At 39.0% G+C, this 23,190-nt stretch overlaps 2 protein-coding genes across 2 annotated transcripts; one reads left to right on the top strand and one right to left on the bottom strand.

The window, feature by feature from the left end:
* Nucleotides 1–12,353: 12,353 nt before the first annotated feature.
* Nucleotides 12,354–13,503, bottom strand: LOC135170754 (uncharacterized). Its single transcript, XM_064136814.1, has 2 exons — nt 12,701–13,503; nt 12,354–12,619 (listed from the first exon to the last, which is right to left on the bottom strand). The coding sequence occupies exons 1-2, from the start codon at nt 13,476–13,478 to the stop codon at nt 12,384–12,386; spliced, it is 1,014 nt and encodes a 337-aa protein (XP_063992884.1). The 5' UTR covers nt 13,479–13,503; the 3' UTR covers nt 12,354–12,383.
* A 6,365-nt stretch (nt 13,504–19,868) lies between these two features.
* LOC135170767 (uncharacterized) lies at nt 19,869–22,699 on the top strand. Its single transcript, XM_064136824.1, has 6 exons — nt 19,869–19,886; nt 20,010–20,662; nt 20,810–20,907; nt 21,136–21,198; nt 21,269–21,372; nt 22,653–22,699. Exons 1-3 carry the CDS (start codon nt 19,869–19,871, stop codon nt 20,904–20,906), a joined length of 768 nt encoding a protein of 255 aa, XP_063992894.1. The 3' UTR covers nt 20,907; nt 21,136–21,198; nt 21,269–21,372; nt 22,653–22,699.
* Nucleotides 22,700–23,190: the final 491 nt, after the last annotated feature.

Below are 23,190 nucleotides of genomic sequence, written 5' to 3'. Positions count from 1 at the left end.
ATCGGAATAGGCCGGACGAGAGATGCTATTTCCATGGTCGCTGAAATGTGTTCCAGTACCAGCAAATAGGGTGTTGAATGCCTCCACATCTAGGCAGACACCAGAGGTGAAACTTGGCTGCAGAGGTTTTGTAGGTACTTGGCGTCCATCGACATTCAGGCATAAAAAGTTTATCCCAAAATTTTGAAAGTTGAAGGGATTCTTTCTTCTCGATCCGTTGAAACTGACATTGTCAACAAATCCCAGTATGATTCTTTTAGGTAGTTGACCCAAAATGGCATTGTCTATTGTCTCCCCCATAATCCCCCGATGGAGAACAAAAGATTTGACCTCCACCCGTGTCAAAGGATATTTCGCAGTTGTCTTTGCAAGCGTTTTAGCGTGAGCTATCAAAATTCCAGGGCTGAGTTTCACACGGCGAACTCTCAAGGAGGCTTCTTCTATATGCACCTTATAATGCAGGGGAGTGGAGTCCATAAGGCAAAAGTCGTCCTTTGCACGGATAAGACGAACGCGTAGCTCTACGCCATTCATCAAAAACTTGTCTTGATTGAACACGTCACAATGTAAATGTCCCAGTAGATCAAATGCTTTTCCACCTTTAGTAATTGCCTGACGTACGGCTAGTCCATCGTTGTTTCTTGCATCACCCGCCGCTACAGCAATAGAATCCATTGCACCATAGCTATCCGTAGCCCAAAGAGACATTCCAAGATGTGAGGACTTTGCATCTGTTCCATAGTTTAGCAATGTTTCAATGTATGCTCTATAAGCGTACAGGTTATTTGGAGGCGTAACAACTTTTTGGTTGAAATATACATCCACTTGGTTAAACATTGAATGTAAAAAGTTATTCACAGGCCCAACAGAGTCGTCTAGACCAGCAGAGCCATCGGGTATCAGGATTCTGGCGCGAACTTTGATAGTATGTGCCAAATCAATATATTCTTCCCCATGACCTGGTACGATGAATTCAATTGGGGCATCGTCCGACAGCGTAGATACAGGATTATAATAAACAAATTGAGAATTTTCAATACTTGTTTGGGTAGGTGGTATGGTAAATAGGTCCAGCTCCGACTTCACACACTCAGAAGAGTGCGAATGTAGAAACGACATGATGATTAGTTGAAAATATCGTACAAATCACGAGTCTTCCGCTTTGATTTATGTCTCGGTACTTTTTTCACTTTCTTGCTTCTTTTGTTTGCAACGGGTCTTTTCTTTTTATTCTTCCGAGTTTTGGATGTCTTGGCAGATTCACGGCCAGTGAGCTTATGAGAGGCGAGGCGTTTACGCTTCCTCTTATATCCTGAGCCACGCATCATGGTCCCAATTTTGTCCTGGGCCCTCCTTTTCAATTTCAGCCCAGACTCGGCTAATCGGTTTTCCAGCGCCACCTTTAAGGGCTTGCCATTTGTCACTACATCCCCAACAACGTTAATACCCGCATTGAGAGCTTCTTTACCGACAGCTCGGGCTGCGCTTCCCAGATAGGGCAGAATGCGTCGAAACAGACCTCCAAGGAAAGCACCAATTCCATGACCTCGTTGATAAGGACTTCCAACGAATATCCTTCCAAAATCATTATATCGGTCCACTGTTCCTCCACCAGCTTGGTTTGCGTAATATGCAATGTACGGGCTCATTTTTTAGTCAATCAATCCTCTTGAAATGAAGTGTCACGTTCAAAGGACCATACTCGAATGGAATCATATCACCCTGATTGCATCTTATATCTATTTCAATTGTGCGAAATGAATACCTCATCAACGGAATATAATGAGGAGTGGAAAACGTAGTACAGTGCATGGCCCCATAGGTATACGTAGAAGCGCTGAATGGTACCACTCGTAACAGAGATGACTGCACGTCACCTGTTACGGAGGGTACACAAAGATCGCTGTAGATGAACAAATTCGCAGGTAAACCTCTGGCCAAACTTGCTGGTGAAGATCCTTGACAATACGGCCTGGCGTTTGTGAGGCTGTGTATACGTCTCTCAAATCCCAACATATCGGATACTTTATCGGAAAAGTCTATTGCATGAACTGTGCTAGTGCAGTTCCTGGAGTTGCAGTGTTTTACAATTTTCACAAAACCTTGTTGCGCTAAATATTCAAATCGGATATGAGTACTCAAAGACGGAAAAGTATTCATGAACCCCACTAAATCTGTTATATCTTTGAAAACTGCAGTAGGTAGAAAAAATGTTTGTACCGAGTTTGTCTTGGTCTTTTTGTCGATTGAATTACTAACGAAATTGATTGGAGAATCTTTTCCATCACGTATATGTACAAAATTGCAAGGAAACTGTATTTCACTCAGACCCACTACCCATTCTCCTTCCAGTTCAACTTGTTTTGGAAGCAAGGTCGTGAATTTCGATGCTGTATTATCAGGATGATAGCTCATGCTGCTGTTGCTGGGGAGCACCATATAAAATTCGTTTCTCTTCATTTTTTCCCAATTGCATGCAGTTCTGCAGCAGGTATCCAAGAATCAAACTTATCAGGATATCCTTCCCAATGAACAAGCACCTGCTTATTTTTTCCTTTTCCCTTGGAGCGTATAACACGTTCCACTATGAACTCGTGCTTGTCCGTTGGTTTATTGACAAGCACCAATTCTGGTTCGTAGAAAAATCCCTCAATTGGTTCGTCAGCAAAATCCATCAACTCGTATATCGGCAATGATTGTTTGAAAACGGCTTTCGTTATTTTGAATATTTCTTTACTCCAATTAGTTTCATATTCTTTCTCAAAGATGCCTTTCGTTCGACTGATGCGTACATAGTCACCAACTTTATATTTAAAGGATTCTTTACGTGGTTTCTCCGTCTTGAATCGACTTTGTATATTACGCCATACGTATGGTGCATTATCCATAGTCACAGCCGCAGGCGCCATCTTTATTGAAGAATGTCGCGAGTTGTTATAAGACTCGACAATTTGTTTCAAAACATCTGTATACTTATATGTTCGACTATGTGTAAAGTAACGCCACATACGTTCCTTCAATGTCCGATTGAAGCGCTCCACAACTGCAGCTTTTATGTCGGGATTACGTGCAACACGAAATTTTATTTTCTTATCAGAAAAAAATTTTTGGACACTGTTGGCCATAAATTCTTTTCCCTTGTCCGTTTGTATCGAAACAGGAATGCGCCCTCCATTTGTATCCATTATACGTTTGAAAGCTTCAAGAACCTGTGATGCTGATTTGTGTTTCAATGGCTCTACCCAGGCAAATTTACTCAAGACATCAATAACTACAAGTAAATATGAAATCCCATCATTATATGTTTTTAATGATCTCAATTCAACTAAGTCAGCCTCCCACACATCATCAATGTTGGTTACTGTATAATGAAGACGCGGAAATTTACGCTTAATGGGTCTATGAAGGGTATAAGTGTTCTGAGCATTAAGCCAATTTTTTATTTCACTTTCAGGTATTTCTTTCTTATATTTTGACAAAATATTTCGAGCCCCTGTGTATGCCTCAGGCTCTGGAAGGTTAAAATATGTCCTCGAGAGTTTTTCATTGTTCAAAACGGAAGCCATGATGTAACTTTGTCGGTTTTCGCAGTGTAGGGAGAACTAAGCCGGGGTTTTTTCGAGTTTTTACGGGGGCGATGAACAGGAGGAGTGCGTGATCTATAGCTTTTCCTTCTTCTATCTTCGTCTACGGAACTCTCGTCCTCTGAAATTTCAGGTTCTCTTCGATTCCTAATGTCTGGCAATGCTGGTGGAGGCTGATGAAACTTGGGATTACCCAGAAACTCCCGAGGGGTGTTCAGGCTTTGGAGATAAACGGCAAAATGCTCCCATCCTTTAGCTGAATATGTTTTCCGTGCTCTGACAACATCTTGTATGAGATCCACAATATTGACACCAGGAAATGTCTGTCCATCCAAAGTCACTTGTCCTTTTGAATTCCATTTGAGTCTGTTAGCAGTATGAATGGCGTCAATGTATTCTAGTATACCAGCGGCTTTTCGCTGATATACTTTAGGTACAGTAGCAACAATAGCTTTTGGGTCGTATCGTTCAGTGGTTTCAGTTTCGACGTGGGCCTCCGTTTCTAACGCCGGCGTTTTATTTTGTTCGGTATAAAACAAATATCGCCTCAGAACGTCGTTATACAGCTTCCATTTTTCATGTTCGTCTCTCGGGCTTTTCGAATTTAAAATTTCCAATAGCTGGGTATCTAATCTACTTGTAACAGTGCCTGGAGTTTGGGCTGATGGCTGAATTTCTTTAGCCAATTCAGTTAAAACATGGTGAGCATCAACATGTGAGGAATTTTTTTTAGACGTTCCACACTGTCCTCTGGTACAAGAATCATTTTACGTGCATGTTCCATCCTTATTCAATGGCAGAGATAAGTGCGCTTATCAGAGGCCCCAATAGCATCGGTAAAATTGAACCACCTTTCTGATTAATGATTTTTTTCTTGCTATTTAAACTTTGTTTTTTATCGGCGAGTTTTCTCAATAGTTTTTTATGTTTGCACAGTTTTGATTTCTCGCAATTTTTCAAAGGAATATTTCCGTGTAACAAATTTAGAGCACACTCGCAAATGCAGCGAATTAAATCTTTATTAGCGTGTTGTATTATTACTCGGCGTAGCCTGGGTGGTGCGTAGATGAGTGCGTGTAATAAGGCTGTATTTTTTTCTCCCAGCGACTTGCGAACAGAGCCGCTTTCAGAACGATTTCTCGTTGCCATCACACATGAACGACTGGTACACTCCGTGATGCCCCTCCTCCTTTTATATTGCGATCCTTGCGCGGAATATAAACATAATGATGAGGATCACTGGGGAATACATTGGTTCGAAACCTACAGTTTTCAGGAGTCGATTGTTTCAAATCTAACAACAAATAGCCATGAGCTGCCGACGTTGCATCAAAATAGGCTTCTTGCAGAAATTTTGGATCTTCTGGATATATTTGACGAGCCAAATGGGCAATTTGTGCACGATCTCTGGGATTTTTAAATACGACGATGTAATTTGTATTCAATGAAATGTCTCTCTGTCCTTTTCCTTGGTGGAATAAATTTTGAGATAGAAACATTACACTGAGATTTTTATGATGGCTTCCTTTTGTAAATAAATCAACTATTGCACCATTCGAAGATTCCCGCATCAAATCGTCCACGACAACCCATTTTGGCTTATTATCATCAAAATCTCCAGATCTTGGTAGGCCTTCACGAAATTCGACAAAATTATTATCATAATCCGAATATCCATTCTGCCACTCAGCGTAATAAAAGATCACTTTTTCAATTTGTGTATCGCACATTTGCTTAATTTCCTTCAAAAACCTTTTAACAAAAAATGTTTTTCCACAACCCGTGGGACCACAAATCATTGCAGTAAAGGGATGTTTCCACCTCGTGTCCATATTGCCTTCTGATTAATCATGCCTAAAATCTCATCATTTTATACAATTTTACGATATCCGAAAATATGGATTTGAAAATGCTAGAGAGGGGCGTGACGTAATGCACCTGTATTGGGGTCAAGTGGGCTTGCCTATGACTAGGACAAGGACAATGCGCGTAGGCGGGGGCAGGTAAAAAAGGCGAAGAAGTGCAGTAGCCCCCCTGTGGCGCCAACAGTAAAACCCCTGACTTTTCCCAGTATAGCCCGAATTTTCTCGCACTAACTGCAGTCGTCCAAGGGACATTCACAATGTCGGACCCAAACGATTTAGCGGGGCCCAGTGACCCGTCCGAAGAAAATACTACACCTCCACAGGGAGATTTTGATTGGATAAATAATTTTGATCTTGAGTTATTCGGTGATTTTGCCATTGAAAATAATTTTGATGGAGATTTATTCGAAAATTTTAATTCTGCGCTCTTTGATATTCAATGTGGTGGTGGTGAAAATGTTGTGAGTGACCCTAAGGCTTTGGAAGCTTTTGAAGAGTTTAATCTAGATTTACTAGATCAGCAGAATGGTAAGTATCTAGCTTCATACCTTTTTATAATACCGAGAAAAAATTTTAGGCATATTTTTTTATTGAAAAATACTAAACCCAATTTCAGATCAACAAAATGGCCGCGAAGAAGAGATTGAAAATCGATTGCCGGCCTTAAGGACAATACGACGATCACGCCAGAGACTTCCACGTTTCAAACTCGACACACATGTGATGGAGTTTGCAATCAACCCTTTACCTGAAAGTCGTGACCCTGCCGACTGGGTTGAAGAAGCTTTTCGTGATGTCTATAATAAAATTATTGAGGCTGGCGGGCGTGGTATGAATCGAATGTGCCTTACATTCAATTTTGCAAATATGCAAAGAGACAATGCCTGGATAAGTCCACGTGCGATCAAAGGATATGAGTTTCAAGATCTATGGAATCTTGTTAGCTCTATCGCGCAGAGCGCAAACGGTTTCGGATGTGCCGATAAGTTTTGGATCAAACTTCACGTGGCTGAAGCCCCGGTAGGTCAAGGTTTCCTTGAAAACGGCATGAAAAGAGGGTTTAGTAGAAAATGTATCCTTCAGATTTCGAATGAAGATGGCTTGTGTCTAGCCCGATCACTTGTTGTGGCCAAAGCACATGCAGTAAAATTAAAAACCAGAGCTGATAAGGGCAAGATCCACGAGGTATGGCAGGCAATCCGGCAATGCAAGGGAAAAATGCAACGTAAGGAGGCCGAAAGACTAACTCGAAGGGCAGGAGTCATTGCTCCTGACGACGGCTGTGGTCTACAGGAAGTTGCTCAATATCAGCGATACTTGGCTGAAGAAGGATGCCTTATCAAGGTCTATTCCCTCATGAGAAACGGAAAAGATCACCCTGTGCTCTACGATGGTACACCTGAATTGATTAGCAGAAAGATGGCCGTCCGATATACCTTACCGATTGTGTATTATCCTGAAGAGAACCACTATGAGCCAATCCAAAATTTACCTTCATTCTTTGGCGTGAAGTATTATTGCGAGCATTGTAACAAACCTTACACTACGCAAGGACATGTTTGTGATAGGACTTGTGATAGGTGTTTGAAGAATCCTCCGTGTGACTCTACGATTGTTGATAAAATAGTGTGTGACGATTGTAATCGAGAGTTTCACGGGCAATTGTGCTTCGATCAACATAAGAAACCAGGATCTTTCAGCGGAAATAACCCCACCGTCTGTGACTATATAAAATTGTGTGGCCAATGTAATACGAAAATTGATCATCGCAAAATTCAGAATCATGTGTGCCATAAATATTATTGCAACGTATGTCAAAAGGACGAAGATATTTCTCATCTCTGCTATATGCCCACCTTAAAAAGTAAGAAAAAATTGACTTTGAAACGCGTGGCGTTTGTTTTCTACGACTTTGAAACCAGACAGGATGAGCTTCTGCAAGGAACTACAGATGTCAACGTACACATTCCTAATCTTTGCGTTGCCCAAACTGTGTGTGATCGGTGTGCAGATATGACCGACGATGACATTGTGAACGCCAACGATAATCACGGAAATCCATGTGGCGTTTGTAAACATCGGGAAAATGTTTTCGATGGTGAGGATCCTGTGCGAGGATTTGTTGATTACATCACGTCGATGGGTAAGACGTATAAAAAAGTAGTTTGTATTGCACATAACGCGAAAGGCTATGATTCACAATTCGTTTTGAGAGACGTCATGAAACGCATTAACAGTCAAATTAAAGCGATAATTAACGGAACAAACATTATCTTGATGGATTTTGGGGATAATAAATTTATAGACAGTTTAAATTATTTTCACATAGCTCTTGCAAGTTTACCGAAAGCTTTTGGATTGGGGAATATAGCGAAAGGTTATTTTCCACATTTTTTCAATACAAAAGACAATCAAAACTACGTAGGGCCTATACCTGATAGAAAATATTATGGTGCTGACACTATGGGTGTCCAAGATCGTGAAAAATTCTTATCGTGGTATAATGACCGCGTCGAAGAAGATTATGAATTTGATTTTCGTAAAGAAATTCTTCATTATTGCAGACTTGATGTTACAATTTTGAGACGAGCCTGTGTTGAATTTCGAAAACTGATTATGAATGCTGGAAATGTATGTCCTTTTACAGAGTGTGTAACGATTGCGTCTACATGCATGCGTATTTTTCAAACAAATTTCTTAAAAGACAAGCAGATAGGCATTATACCACAGGGAGGATATCGGTTAGGGAAAACGCAGTCGAAAATCGCAATTGAATGGCTCTTGTGGCGCGAACATTGCGAGAATCATCGAATAATACATGCCGGACGAACTCGTGAAAACAGAACAGCATCAGGCCTGCGTCTAGATGGTTTTTGGGAGGATACCGCGAATAATAATAAAAAATATGCATATCAGTTCCACGGGTGTTATTGGCACGGATGCCCACGGTGTTTCAAATTCAATAGAGATAAAGAGTTGAGTCACAAGGATACACTAGAGAGTCGATATGAGAGAACAGGGGCGATTACACGGGAATTGCGACACTCGGGTTATGAAGTCGTTGAAATGTGGGAATGCGATTTTATTCGTCAAAAAAAGACAGATCATGTGTTGGCGAATTTTGTAGAAAACGTTGATCAGCAAATGTTTATAGCGCTGGATCCGCGCGATGCATTTTTCGGGGGACGAACAGGACATACCGTAACACATTATGACGTAAAAGATCATGAGAAAATTCGCTATGTTGATGTTTGTTCGTTATACCCATACGTTTTAAAGACAGGGGTTTTCCCGACTGGCCATCCCACTGTCCATGTGGGGCGTGATTGTCAGCTTATATGCCCTAATAATAATATTTCGCGGATAGAAGGTCTCGTGAAATGTCGCGTTTTACCCCCTCGTCAATTATTTCACCCTGTTTTACCAGTAAAAGCCCATGGAAAGTTACTGTTCCCTCTCTGTCGATCATGCTGCGATGATCTTGTACAAGACAATTGCCCTCATGATGATCCCGCTGATCGCGAATTTTTGGGAACTTGGGTCGCTCCAGAACTTCGTAAAGCCGTAGAAATGGGGTACAAAATATTAGAAATCAGTGAGCTTTGGGAGTATAAGAGTACTACGCGTTATAATCCTGTGACGCGAACAGGTGGATTATTTGCCGAATACATTAACACTTTTTTGAAAATAAAACAAGAGGCTTCGGATTGGCCTGCTGAGTGTGTAGATGATGAATCAAAGAATAGATATATTGCTGAATATGAGACGCGAGAAGGTATAAAACTTGACAAAGATAAAATTCAAAAGAATGCCGGATTAAGAGCCGTAGCAAAACTTTGTTTAAACTGTCTCTGGGGTAAATTTGGGGAGAGGGAGAACTTGACAAAAAAGCTATTATTCGAACACATGAGGAATTTGCAAATATAATGTTTAATCCTGAAATTGAAGTAACAGGACTTGTTCCTGTCGATAACGACACTCTCTTCATGTCCTGGAAACATTTAAACGAAGCCGCGGAAATGTTCACTAAGGCTAATGTCGTTATTGCGGCTTATACAACCGCTCACGCGCGTCTAAAATTATATTCTTATCTAGAAAAACAGCAAGAACGTGTTTTATATTATGATACAGATTCGGTAATTTACGTTAGCGATGGATCAAATGAATTACCACTAGGGAATTTTCTAGGGGATTTGACCGACGAAGTAGAGGGCTACGGAGAAGGTAGTTTCATTACTTCTTTTGTCTCTGGGGGACCTAAATTTTACACTTATCGCGTAAAAAAACCGGACGGCAGTATCGCGGAAGTTAGTAAAATAAAAGGGGTTAGACTGAATTATGAATCGCGTAAACAAATTCATTACGACTCGATTCGCGCGCTCGTTGTCGATAGAGCAGATCCCTACCAGATCGACTATCATGGTATTCGTCGGACAGTGTATCATGACGTCATCACGAAACCTGAGAGTAAGATCGTACGTGCGACAGGCCCAAAACGTCGGCTTGATGGTTTTGCGACTCTGCCCTATGGTTTCAAAAAACCGCGATTTAACCGCTGTTAGTTGGCGCGCACTGTTTATTTGAAAATTAAGTATTTTATCAATTTAGATTGATTGTAGTAGTTTTGTATAATATTGTTATGCACTAAAAACGTTTGTAGGTCTTCATTATTTAATAATTAATTAAACAATTTAATGAGTAGGGGCTATTCCTCCACTCGCTTAATATTTTATTGTAGCCTCGAATAGTTATTATCATTGGATAGGGAATCGTTTGTTGATAATTAATATCCAACTTCCATATTTTTAAGTTAATTTGTTCACTAGATATTCATTATTTAAAAAATGGGCCCTACAGTGTTTACCTTTGCGCAGAGCCTCCTGGTGTCAGGAGGCGGCCCTACGTTTTTACCGACACTGTGGAATTCTGGGAATCTACGTTTCTGGGAGGGGTTACCGACTGTCAGGGGGCGCCACCGTCAGTTTTGACAGGCGAGTTTTTAGCCGTTCGTATTTCGAATTGAAATACAAAGTTTCAAAACCCCGCGGCCCGCGAAAATGAAAATTAGCTGTAAGGAAAATGTATGTTATACAAAGAAATAAATAAATAAATAAATAAAAACTAGAAAAGATTCTTTCTAAGTTTTTCCCCACCCGATTCCTATTTAATAATAATTTAAAAATAAAAGAAGTAAATATTTAAAAAGAAGGACACAAATATTTATTTTAAAAACTTTTTTTATTAAAAAAAAAACTTAAAACTAAAATACATTATGTTAAATAATAATCTTAAATCTAACATACTTTTTTTAATATTTAAACTTAAAACTAAACTTAAACTTTTTCGTTAATTTTAAACTAAGGGAAAAAGGATACGGGAATTGAATAAATAAATAAGAAGGAAAATATTTCATTAAAAATTTGGCTTTTATTAAAAAAAAAATCTAAAACTAAAATACAAATTTTTTTTTTTTCTTTAAATATTAAATTTTTTTTTTTGTTTTCTTTTCTAATTTAATACTAAGGGAAATAAATAAATGAATAAACAAGAAAATATTGATGCAAAAAAAAAATTTAATTTTATTCAAAAAACCTTAAAGCTAGAATACATTTTGAAAAAAAATTTTTTTTTAAATTTATTATTAGGGGTGGGGCAGGGGTCTCAGTCCCACTGCTCCAGGGACAAGTCCTCCTCCGTCAGGTCGGGCTGGGCGGGCTCCTCTCCGAAGAGGATCCTGAGGGCCCAGGCATCCTCGACGTCGTAGAGCTCGAGCACCTGCTCGCCCTCGGCCTCCAGGCCCCGCGCCTCGCGCCTCAGAGCGCGGACCCACCGTGCTCTCGGGGTGTCCGGACCGACACCTCCCTCCCAACGGGCTCCGGCCTGAAACAAAAGGAAAACACATTAATATTAAATATTTATAGGCAAATGAGGAAGGGAGGGGTATTTTAGGAGAGGAAGAGACAGATGGTAATGACAGGAAGGAGTTAGAGGGGATAGAGAGAGAGAGAGAGAGAGAGAGAGAGACAGAGAGAGAGACATTGAGACAAAACTTACCAGGTAGGCCTCGTCCTCGGCATCCGCCAGCCATTTGGCGGCCCGGTTATGGAGATCCTGGATGGCGAAAACATTTTCGCCATCCAGGGTTTCACCCTCGGTGTCCTCCCAGCGAAACCACGCATTGCACGCCCTGAGGTATTCCCTGTCCCTCCTGGTGGCCTGCATCTGGAAAAAAAGCACAATGAATTAAAAATTAAAAAAAAAGACAAACAGAATGAATTTAAAAAACTAAAACAAACGAAAAAACGAAAAAAAATCAAAAACTAAAACAAACAAAATGAATTTAAAAACTGAAAACTAAAACAAGCGAAAACATGCAAAAACTGAATAAATAAATAAATAAATAAAAAAACACTTACCCTCAATGCGTATTCCTCTTGACACGCTCCTTGACAAGTTACTGTCACCATTTTTAAAATTTTGTTTATAAAAAACACACAAAAACACTAAAAACAGAGCTACACTATGGTCCTCGGGATGTCGATGGTGAAAGAGGGCGAATAGTAGGACCTCACGGTTTATATAACTTTTGCCCCACTATTTCGCCCTCAACCCTCTAAACCGTAAGTTAGAGGGAGATGAGGGTAAGGATATATGCGGGAAAGACGAGGAAAAAGTCAAAATTGTTCTCTAAAACCCTCTCAACAACGAGAAGGAAAGAGACAATAAACGAAAGCCTACAGGACGCCGACGAAGAAGAAGCGAGAGAAATTTCCCCTAGCTTCTACGAGCAAAAAAAAGGGCTGGGGACAGGAGAGGGGAATATTGGGTCTTGCCTAGCAATAAAAAAAAAAAAGTCAAGACTCACAGGTAATGCAATAAAATGTATGACTTTTATTTCAGCTATCCAAAAAATACAAAAATGTTTAATAAATTTTTAAGCCGAACGGTTACTGGGTGATAACGGGGTAAAATCAAGACTCTGGAGGGCCAATCCTTCATCATCATCATCATTGTCGCTTTGATCCAATTGCATCGCAATTTGATCAAGCTCTTTTTGACGCTGCGTTGGAGTGCATCGCACTTCGTAATCATCCTCGCGATTCCTTTGTTCTAGATTCGCGCCCAACGCGACTAGAACGGCCTCGATTTCCTCGATAGTTTTTCGCGGTTCTGAATTGAAAAAAAAAATACAAGATTAGCTTAAATCAATCTAATCTCAAAATTCATATGATTGATTGATTGAATATTTACTTTTCGGGGTTGAGGTCGCGAAATTCAATGATCCATGCTGAGCATCTTCACCCTCGCGTTCCAGGATTAAATTGATGACTGATGGAGTGCTGGGAATGATCTCGATCGATGAATCCAATTCCATCATGGACTCAGGGATGATATCCTTCGATGTGTTGTCCTTGGATCGATTGTTTTCTGATTCGCGAGCTCTAAATTGTCTTTGTTTTTCCTTAGCTAACTCGCGACGTTTTTCGCGAGCGATAAAGTCGGCCTTCTTTTTTTCCGCGAGTTTTAAACGTTTTTCGCGAGCCTGTATTTTTTTCAGATCCTTTTTCTTTTCAATATAGTTCACTTGATTGAATAAATCAAGATCTTGTTCTAGCATATTAATCCACAACTTTTTTTCCTCTGTGCTCACTTGCACGATTTCACTTGTTTTTTTATTATTGACTTTCAGGATTTTAGAGCCACTTTGAGTGCTACCGGGTGATTTATGGCCCAATCGTCTGGTTGAGTTTTTCTTCTTCTTTTCAACCTTTTGAAGGTCAAAGTCAATATTTATGACAGGACCTGTCTTGGAAATCTCATGTCTTTGGAGTTTCACTTTTTTCACTATTTTTTCAATTGATCTTTTCTCATCACTGTTATATTGCACTACACGATCACTAATTATCTTAATTCCATTTTTATTCGCGTTGTTTCCACAATATTTAGATTTTTTAGGTTTAAAAGTTCCAGGCTGATAACCTGATTGATAACTGGATTTTGGAGATGAGTTCACTTGACTTGATGTCATTTTGACGTAAAAAACGCAAATGCAGTAAAATGATCTCACTGGGGTCCTTGATGCATCCCTAGTTTAGAGGAGGGGCTAAGTTTTCCACACTTTTTTGAAGATTTGCCCTTGGTGGGGGGTCCTTTGCATACCTGATGGGGAAGGATGGCCCAGTTTTCCTTTTTTTTCGCCCCCCACTTGTTTTGCATTTGTTGGCTATTGAAAGGAAAGGTCAATGATTGGTCCCTTTCCTTTCTTGTAGACCAATGTCTGCTCCCCCGCAGGGAGATAATATTCTTCCTCACACGCCCTAAAAAAGTAGTACCAATAGAGTTTTTCCCCCACTCCTGCTTTGCATAATCTTGTGTGTTCTATGCAGTCGAAAAAACCATTTGACTTCGACATTTTATATAATAATACATCACTATTATGCACAATTGCTTTAGTAACCACAGCCAAAGTTTTTGCATTTTTCGCATATTTCCTTTCATTTAATAAATTCGCGATTGCAATGCTTCTCAGTGATGGAGGATTATATCTCATTTGAAAATTTGATTCGATTTCTCTATTAGATTCTGCAGGTTCTTCATTGTAACACACTTTAAATGTCGTACACATGTCTATGCTCTCATCTTGAGAGTGTAATTTATCCCTGCGATATCTGATATGAATTTTATTCCATGTCTCACCGAGGAATTTATATTTACATACGCAAGAAGGATCAACAAGGAAATCTTCCACTTCACATTCCAATCCTGACCCTATCGCGATTTTCCGCGCTTTTGCTGGAATGCACATGTCATCACTGTCTAGGTAATCATCATCGGTATATTTATCAACACATACGCGTACTCTTTTCTGGCGAAATTGAGGCTTTTGTCGTCCCTCATACGATTTGCGACCCGCGAGATATTTTTTAAGGGACTCTAAAGCATAACTTTCAAAGTTTTTAGACATTTTTACTATTGCAATGCCTTTTAACGAATGACAACAAACGCGTCACTCGATTTAACAAAAAAAATCGGTATAGGAAGGTTCCATGGTGAGAGTGGGGGTACCGCGCAACATACAAAAACCGCGAAAGTGGGGCGCATGTGTGACGCCGCCGCCGCAGAACTCCCTGCGGTGGGGGGATAATGTGTGACGGTTATAGGTCTGTCATGCGTATAGTGGGGGATTCTGTCCCCTCCACTCTCATACGTAGCGCTATAAAACGCGGGTGCTCGCGGTGGATTTGATTCAGTCGTCCTGATTTCATCCATTCATTTTTTTAACATGGAAAGTACCCAACAAAAGGGATTCAGTGATGCTGAACAGCATGTGGTCTTGTCTCAAGTTATATCTTTGAATAGATCAGAGACAAAACAAATTCGTGTCGGCTTAAAAGTTACGTGTTTCGGTCAATTCGTCCCGGTTGTGCAATTTATGGGCGTACGCCCGAAACGCGCCATATTGTCAATGACACGAGAAGAATGGACCCTTTTTTTCAACGATTTGGATGCTGTAACCGATTACTTTGACCCTGAGAAGTTCCACCCAAAGATCAACCACAATCTACCTGCAAAGGAATTTGGGGCCATAAACGTGAAATTCCACCGCAGTTTTGAAAATCCCTGCGTGACCTTTGTTCGCAATGATGATGCAAATCAGACTCCCATAATGATGATGGGACAGAGCATCATTACATTGAAAAACAAGGCTGCATGGATTAATCAGTGGCTGGATTTCTTGGAGACATTGCCTCTCAAGGAATATAAGGAACCGCTTGTACAATCAATTAAAGGAATTGCTATGAATTATATGGATTATAATAGAATGCCGGCCACGGAGGATCTTCATCATCGCATACGCGTAAATTTCGAGGAAATGTATCTCATGGCTCGCGATGATCTTCGACGTACAATACCCCACGAAAATCTTGGTTATTTGTATCAATTATTTGGAGAATTATTCCATAATTGTTACAATTATTTGGATAAATTCGCGGGAGGGGCTTACAGAATGCCCTCATATTGAAAAAACCATACACATATGATTTTATGTAAATGATTTAATCTAGACAAAGATTTGTAAAATGTATCCTATTATTATTATGAAATATAAAAAAAAAAAGATCAAATATAATCCCTGTGTTGACTTATTTATAAAAAAAAACCCTCAACATCTTTTCAGGTATAAGAAAAAGACGGAAGGCTAAAACCATTTTTGATTTTTAGATAAAAAAACTTTTGAAAGGAAACAACATGCACTAAAAGAAAGAGAAAAACATAGTCAAAACATCGTGTGTGTACAAGTAATATGCATAAAAGATAATATTATTACAGGAATTAAATATAGCCTAATGAAAAAATGAAGTATTACGAGATTCTTACAGTAAATGGTAACTTTATTTAATAAACATTTATTTACATGATATAAAAATTCGATATTAGTATCAAGTTGCCACAATTTAAATATTTTCATCTGTGGCTTCAATAATAGTTATATTCGATTTTTCCTCTGCCGGTATTACTGTGACGATTGGTCGATGATAACTAAAGTACGTTACAAAAGTATTGGATGAAACACCATCAAGATATCTCACAAATACAGCATCTATTGTTGTTCCATATTTGGTAGTAGATTCTTTTGGATCGTTATTGATTTGCCATTGAAATTCTTTTTGAAGAAATGTCATTAATGGCATTGATTCAGCTCTTGCAAAATTTACACTGAAATATGCAGCTAAAAATAATGGTAGTTTATGTTTATTCGCTTTAAGAATTATTGAACCTGTTTGACTATAAGGAAATAACCTTTCATGTAAAAATGAAATGAGATGATCCATTTTGTTATTAGGTGAAATGTATATTACAATCATAATTAATTCACTTCCGTCTTGTAGTTTAACATGTGAAGAACACACATTTCCAATAGATGCAATAGTTTAAAATAGTCTGGTACTATTCGATTAATAAAGTCTGACACAACATTGATAGTATGCCTTGTGTTTAACTGATCAGGGTGACGTCCAGTTTCAATAATAATATTTTGTGATCCTTCTGATGATTGTTGGGAACTGAAATATTTAAAACAATATGATATTGAAATACACAAAAAAAAAAAATTTAAGTGTGGCTTCAATATACTCATGAACTCAAATCTTAGTTAATTATTGCAATATATGACTAAAGATTTGCAAGTATAAATTTTATTAATAAATTTTTCTATATTAATTCCTTCATGAATAATAAAAGAATCCTTAATTGAAGATAATATTAATATAATTTATATAAATTATTAATATGATTAATATGAATATAATTAATTAAATATAAAAATATAATAATTACATTTATGGAGACTTGAAAAATACGATCTACTTACTGATGACTTGGTAGTATACCATAGTGTAGTTTCACTTTCTTTGCACAAGGTTGATCACTTTGATCTTCTGAGTTATCACTGTCACACATATTTTATTGTCAAAAATTAAAATGAAAAATTAAATAAAACGCAGGTTATGTGTACCGTAGTAAACAACAACGTCGAACTGAGTGAGAAGCCACGCCGTACACTCTACTACACAGAATATAGATAGGCATACCTTAGTATAGCCTGGCGAATGCTCGCCACGGCAAGTATCGCCAGGCCAACGATTCAGTTTAGGGGTGCGCCTATAGATGTTTCACATCAAAAAAGGAGACATCGTTGAGAACTTTTCCAACGGTCTTCCATAGCCTTGAAAATTTATTAGCCTAAAAAACCTGTAAAAAAAAGCATTCATCTACTGCGCCATTCATACAAGGGCATTGCGCAATCCTCCATCTAAAAAAAAATAATGGGCAGTTTCCCTTAACACGTGAACGACATTCCATTGCATAACAATGGAATGCTTTCAGGCGTTTTGGGACCTGCCCGCATTCCATAGCCACCCACCCACCACCCACTTCCTGTCGAACAAAGACATTCTTTTGGGGACCCTCACCCCAGGGGGCCCTAGAGCGGCGACGTCCTCCTCAAAGGACAATGGGGAAAACGTGTTCGGACACGTCTGGAAAAAGGGGGGAAGGGGGGCGATTCCTGGAAGAAAATTCGCCAATCGTGCCCACTTACTACTTGGTTGTCGCGCTGTCCGAGCGCAGCCAGTAGGGGAATGGGGGAAGGGGAAGGACTTTTATAAGAACGGGTTCTCCAACGGTGAGTGATATAAATGAAAATAACAGTAATATAGGGTCGCGGGGGGAGAGTAACATGGGAGGTTATGTATGTGGGTTATATCGGTAAAGGATTTGCAGTTAAAACACGACACTTCTACACTAATACATTTATTCAAAAGAAAACGGTACACTACAGTTTGTTAAAAAGTATACTACAATTCTCTACAAATTAGCGTCTAATATGGTATAGTCTTAACTCAACTTCAGCTCTAACTCTAACTCTAGCTAGTTACTTCTATCTTTCCAACTCTAACTCTAAACTCTAACTCTGAACTCTAACTCTGAACGCTCGACTCTACCCGCTGACCTTCTCCTCAAGGTCTCTCGACACACTCTGCTATTCTCCCTCCTCATAAGGGTCTATCAGGGTGCCCTACGTCGCCCCCCACTCCGAGGTCAACACGGTCAGCACGGGAAAGGTTTTTCCCCCTGACGTCAGCGGCATGGGCCGACGTGACCACCTCGTGTGCGACGTTCATGGGGAAGTCCCCATGGTCGTCTCTGACCTGGGTCTTCCGACCCGCAATATATTTGGATTGCTCGTCTATGCTTGAGTCCTCGGACCCATCATAAACGAACTACTCCAGCACTTATGGACAAATTGCTATTTGTCCTAATCCTAACCTACTATAAACTTACTCTAAACTAAATTAGAAACGCATTTACGATACTACATGTAGCCTCGTTACAACTTATAACACGCGACGAGAACATATTAAAACAATATAAGACAACGCCCCATATAAACACACCAAAATGAACCCTGAAAATGAACAAACCGCGAGAAAAACGACACAGCGAAAAACATGCAAAAATATGGAAAAAAATCTTACCGTGCGGGCGAAGTGCTCGAAGCACGCTCCTTGACAGGTCACTGTGACCATTTTTTAAAACTTTTTTTTATTAAAAAACACAGAAAACACTAAAACTGAAAGACACTGGAGTCTTCCGGAGTGTGATAACGAAAAAGGGCGAATAGTGGGACCTCACGGTTTATCGAGATACGCGGTAGCGTATCGGCCAAGGCAATTTTCGAGACTTTTCGAATGTCCGAAAATCGGGCCGAGCTACCGCGTATATATACACGACACAACTACCCCCTCCACTACTCCCGAATGATAGTAATGCAATAAAATGCAAATGCACAAGATTACGGGAGAATGGACCTGACTTTCATAATATAAATCGCGTATAACCTACCCATTTCCGGCCGTATTTCTTATTTCTGATCAATATTTTAAGAGATACGTTCATTAACATTGTGTTACATTTTCTATTTTCTTGATTCAGATTATTTCAATCATTTTTTGTTTCCGATATTGGCAGCATTGTGTGACGTCATTTGAGAACCAAAAAATAATGGTTCTATTGGTGTTCCACCGTTGGCCAAATTTGTTTCGATCGAGCGGTGCACATGCGCATTGAGTGGTGCCAGCGACTAGACAATGAGAGAGCATATCTCCTCTCTCTCATGTTCGATATGTCGCTGGATCTTATTAGTGATTTTCTGAACGATCCAGATTTCGACGACAATCCAATAAGTAAAACCAACATTCATATATTCTTTTATGTAGCAAAAAATTATTTAGAATCACCGGCTGTCATTTTTACCGAAATTCTCTCGGGATTTCCATCAATGTATCGAAATTTACATCGTTGGTCCATGTGAAATTTTCGAGGTTATGGAAAGCACAAATATTGTCAGATTTATCCAAATAAATGTTGCCACACTGTAGTATCTTCCGTAACTTCCGAAATGCTTAGAAGATTCTTCATTAATTAATTTCTCAACAAGGAATCTCAACTCTTGAAAGATTTACGCTACCGCGTATCTTGATTCATTGATATTTTTAAATCATGAGCAGATGAAGAAATTTTAAAGAGGACTTCTTTGTAGATCTCATCGTGCTCTACAAAAGGGTCATTTTCACAATTGCTCTATCTTCTCTAGATTGGGAGATATCAATGAATAAATGCCTCAAGAGTTGAGATTACGCAATTCGATTATCGAATTTACGCGATTTCTCATTTTATTTTTTGGCAGAAAGTTCTAGTGCCAAACGTAATTGAATATCGAATTATTCTTCTGATCCATTAGATCTATTGAAAATTCGGTCTTCAGTCCACCGGACATTTGGATGTTACGAAAAGTACAACTTCTGAAACATTTACCCAAATGAATGTTTAAAAAGTTGTCCTATCTTTTTTGAAAATGTCAGGGGAGATATTGGTACTTTCGTCAACTAAGAAAAAGTTTTTCTCATATTTATTACCAAAATCTCTCCTGACAGCTCTTTTTGTAGATTCCGATTCAAAGATTATTGATTAAATGTTGATTTTATTTTTTCCATAGACTGAGTTGGATCAACGCTCAGCCCCGCCGCTACCTGCATCGCCCCCACCATCACCACCACCCCCACCACCACCACCACCAACAATGGCTGACGACCAGCAACCACCCAATATCCAGCAGCCTCAGCAGCCCCAACACCTCCAACAATATGAACACCAGCTGCAGCATCCTGACCAGCCCCAACAGCTTCAGCAACAATCCTCACAGCTAGAGCAACAACCACCCGATATACAACAAGATCAACATTCACCCGCACAGTCCCACCAGTATCACCTACAACCCCAACAACCTCAGAATCCTCACCAGCCCCAAGAGCCTCAACACCAACCTCAACAGCCTCAGCAGCCATCCCAGTACGATATCCATGATCTCTTTGGGAATCTTAATGAACGCATGGATGTCTTGGAACAATTGTTTGTTGGCAATCACAATCGTGTGAATGAGCAACGTAGAGGAGGTAGTCGAGGTAACAGAGGAGGTAATCGAGGTAACAGAGGAGGTAATCGAGGTAACAGAGGAGGCACAGGTGGCTATGGAGCAGGTGGAAGGAGTCAACGGGGGCGACTAGATGGATGGAACGTGGGAAATGGACAGGCGAGAGAGAATGGTAGGAGACGAAGAGCTGGGCAAAACCTTGATCATCGTAACGCGACGTGAGTTTTTTCAATAATTTAGAATTTACTGCAGTTCTCATGGTCAATTTGCTAAAACTTGTGACCTCCCTTTCTGCTAATTTTTTCTTGAACCATTCTTATCACTAAATGTCCTTCCGTTCATAACTACAAATGTCTCCCTTTCAGATATTGGAAGAGTCAATTCTTCCAATTGAAAAATCGTCGATCTCAGAGGGGCAAGGGTGGTCCTCCAGTGATCAATCACTACTATGCCTCTCAATAATGTAGGTATTCGGTTCTCCCTTTGGGTGCATTTAAAAAGTTTTTATTCTCATCAATAGCTAAATTTATTAATGGTGATTTTTTTTCACCGCTTCTCTCGAAATTTCCGACGTTTCTCAGCACGTTATTCATAGACAGACCTCGAGTTCCTGAGGTTTTCCATCTCTGGTTGTTCGTGGCATATAAAATAGGCGATAAATAATCAATGGACATTTTTTTATTCTTTACAGGTTTTCCTATATGGACTTGAGAGTAGTGCTTCGTCGAAACTGTTTTTTCGACGGTTCACAAAGGTAATTAAATGATTATGTTTATTCAATGTACGCTTAAAATCATAAAATTAATTTTTTTCTCTCTCCTTAGATTCATCCATGGATTCATTCTGAATTCTTCATTCAGGATTGTGTGATAATAAACAGAGTAGAAGCATTCCATCTCGAGAAATATATATTCAAAAACGTTTTCTAGTAAGTATTCTGTTGTGTTGTCTTTTTATAGGGAAAAAAAATTCTCTTATACCAGCAAAAAAGTGAGCCTAGTATTATGTTAACTGTAAGAGCTAATTCTGCAGTTTAGTGATTGTGTTCATGATAAAGAGTTTTGAAGGTATTATAAAATCAGCAGAGGAAAACTATTCCATCTGGAAAAATATGCATTTAAAAACGATTTGTATAGAGTATTTAGTTCTGTTTTGTTTTTATAGGGAAAAAAAATTCTCTTACATCAACAAAAATGTGGGCATAGTATTATGTAAACTGTAAGAGCTAATTCTCCAGTTTATGGATTGTGTTCATGCTAAAAACTCGTAAAAGTATTGTAAAATCTTTTTTTCATGAAGTTTTCCGTTTTGTTTCATGCACAAAATTTCATTAAACCCTTTAATGTGTTGTTCTTTCATTTATTTATCATTTCCGCCGCCAGATGGTAATCAGTGATCATTACGATCGAATCTTGGCTTATTCTCAGTCAATTCTCGTAAAATTATCGTCGGTGACTGATGTCTTACTCGTGAAGTTGTTCCTAGCCTGAATTCTTGAAAAATCCATTGAAAATTAGAATTTTTAGTAAGTTTCTGCCTATGATATTGTAGAATATCCTCAAAAGATAGGTGTTAACCCATTTTCGTCGATTCCAGGATACTCTCTGTGACGGAGCGCTTGACAGGATTGTTCGCTGATTTCTAACCTCTAATTTCGGTAATTTACCTTCTCTCCCTTTGACTTTTTCTTTCTCCTTAACTCTCGATCTCTCTATATCCTCTTCAATTATATCGACGATATTCTTCTTACTCTCCTCTTTCTATCAGCATCTATCCATTTTGTCTTTTCTCTCTTGATTTTCCTTCTCTATTTATTTTTATCATCCCTTCGTCTTTCTTCGTCTTTTTCATTATCTATTTCTTCCGTGCTCTCTATTTTCTTCTATACTTGAAGTTTATTTCATTTTCTTTGGTATTATTAATTAGTTTTTAATAGATTTTCGTATTGCGGTCAAATTTTCCACCAGTATTTTTTCTAGCGATTCAATTTAAAAATTACGATTATCAAGAGTTATTATCGTGTAGAATCAGCTCGTTTGGACTGTTTCTCAAATATTCAGCTGATCAAAAGCTGTTATATTGTACAATCAGCTCATTTAAGCTGTTTCTTGGATATTAAGTAATCTAAGAAATATTACACTTGCCAATCAGCCTATCTCAGCTGCCTCTAGATTAAGCTTAACGAAAGCTGTTATATTTTACATTCAGCTCATCGGAGCGTTGTCTCTTTTCCAATCAGCTTCTCTGAGCTCTGCCTTGACCACTCAGCTTCCTAAAAGCTATTTTGTCAGCTTCTCCGAGCTGTAGTGGTTTTTTACCGTCGGGTTGTCTCCGGAGTTTTTCTCTGCCAACATTCAGCTCTACCTCAGTCGTTCTTTCCATTTCATTAAAGCTGTTACTGATATCATTGAGGACTGTAGTATATTGTTAACGTATCATTGTATTTCATGATTAGATCAATACAATAAATAAATCAACAAGTAAATCATATTTTTTATTGATATTCTTATTCACAATGCCTTCATTTGATTGTCGCATCATATTAACTAATGGACAAGAGGGTTGGTTATCTGATGACGAAATCGATTACTTTGCCCAAATTTTACATGACCAATTCCAATTTGAATTTCGTGCATCATGGAAATTTATGCTCCCAGAATTTATGGAACCTATCAATCCCAATAAGAAGCATATTCATCTGTTACATTATTCAAGTGAAGAACTGTCCAGTGAATACGCTGGAGAG

Source organism: Diachasmimorpha longicaudata, chromosome 18 (assembly GCF_034640455.1).
Source record: "Diachasmimorpha longicaudata isolate KC_UGA_2023 chromosome 18, iyDiaLong2, whole genome shotgun sequence".
Taxonomy (NCBI): Eukaryota; Metazoa; Arthropoda; class Insecta; order Hymenoptera; family Braconidae; genus Diachasmimorpha; species Diachasmimorpha longicaudata.
This window is presented reverse-complemented; position numbering and strand designations above follow the sequence as displayed.

Bases quoted from the DNA above. Each gene is read 5' to 3' on its own strand.
- LOC135170754 (XM_064136814.1), bottom strand. From the start codon at position 13,478: ATGACATCAAGTCAAGTGAACTCATCTCCAAAATCCAGTTATCAATCA. The intron at 12,620-12,700 runs GTAAATATTCAA...TTTTCAATTCAG, and splicing joins CGCGACCTCAACCCCGAAAA to AACCGCGAAAAACTATCGAG.
- LOC135170767 (XM_064136824.1), top strand. The intron at 20,663-20,809 runs GTGAGTTTTTTC...TCTCCCTTTCAG, and splicing joins CTTGATCATCGTAACGCGAC to ATATTGGAAGAGTCAATTCT.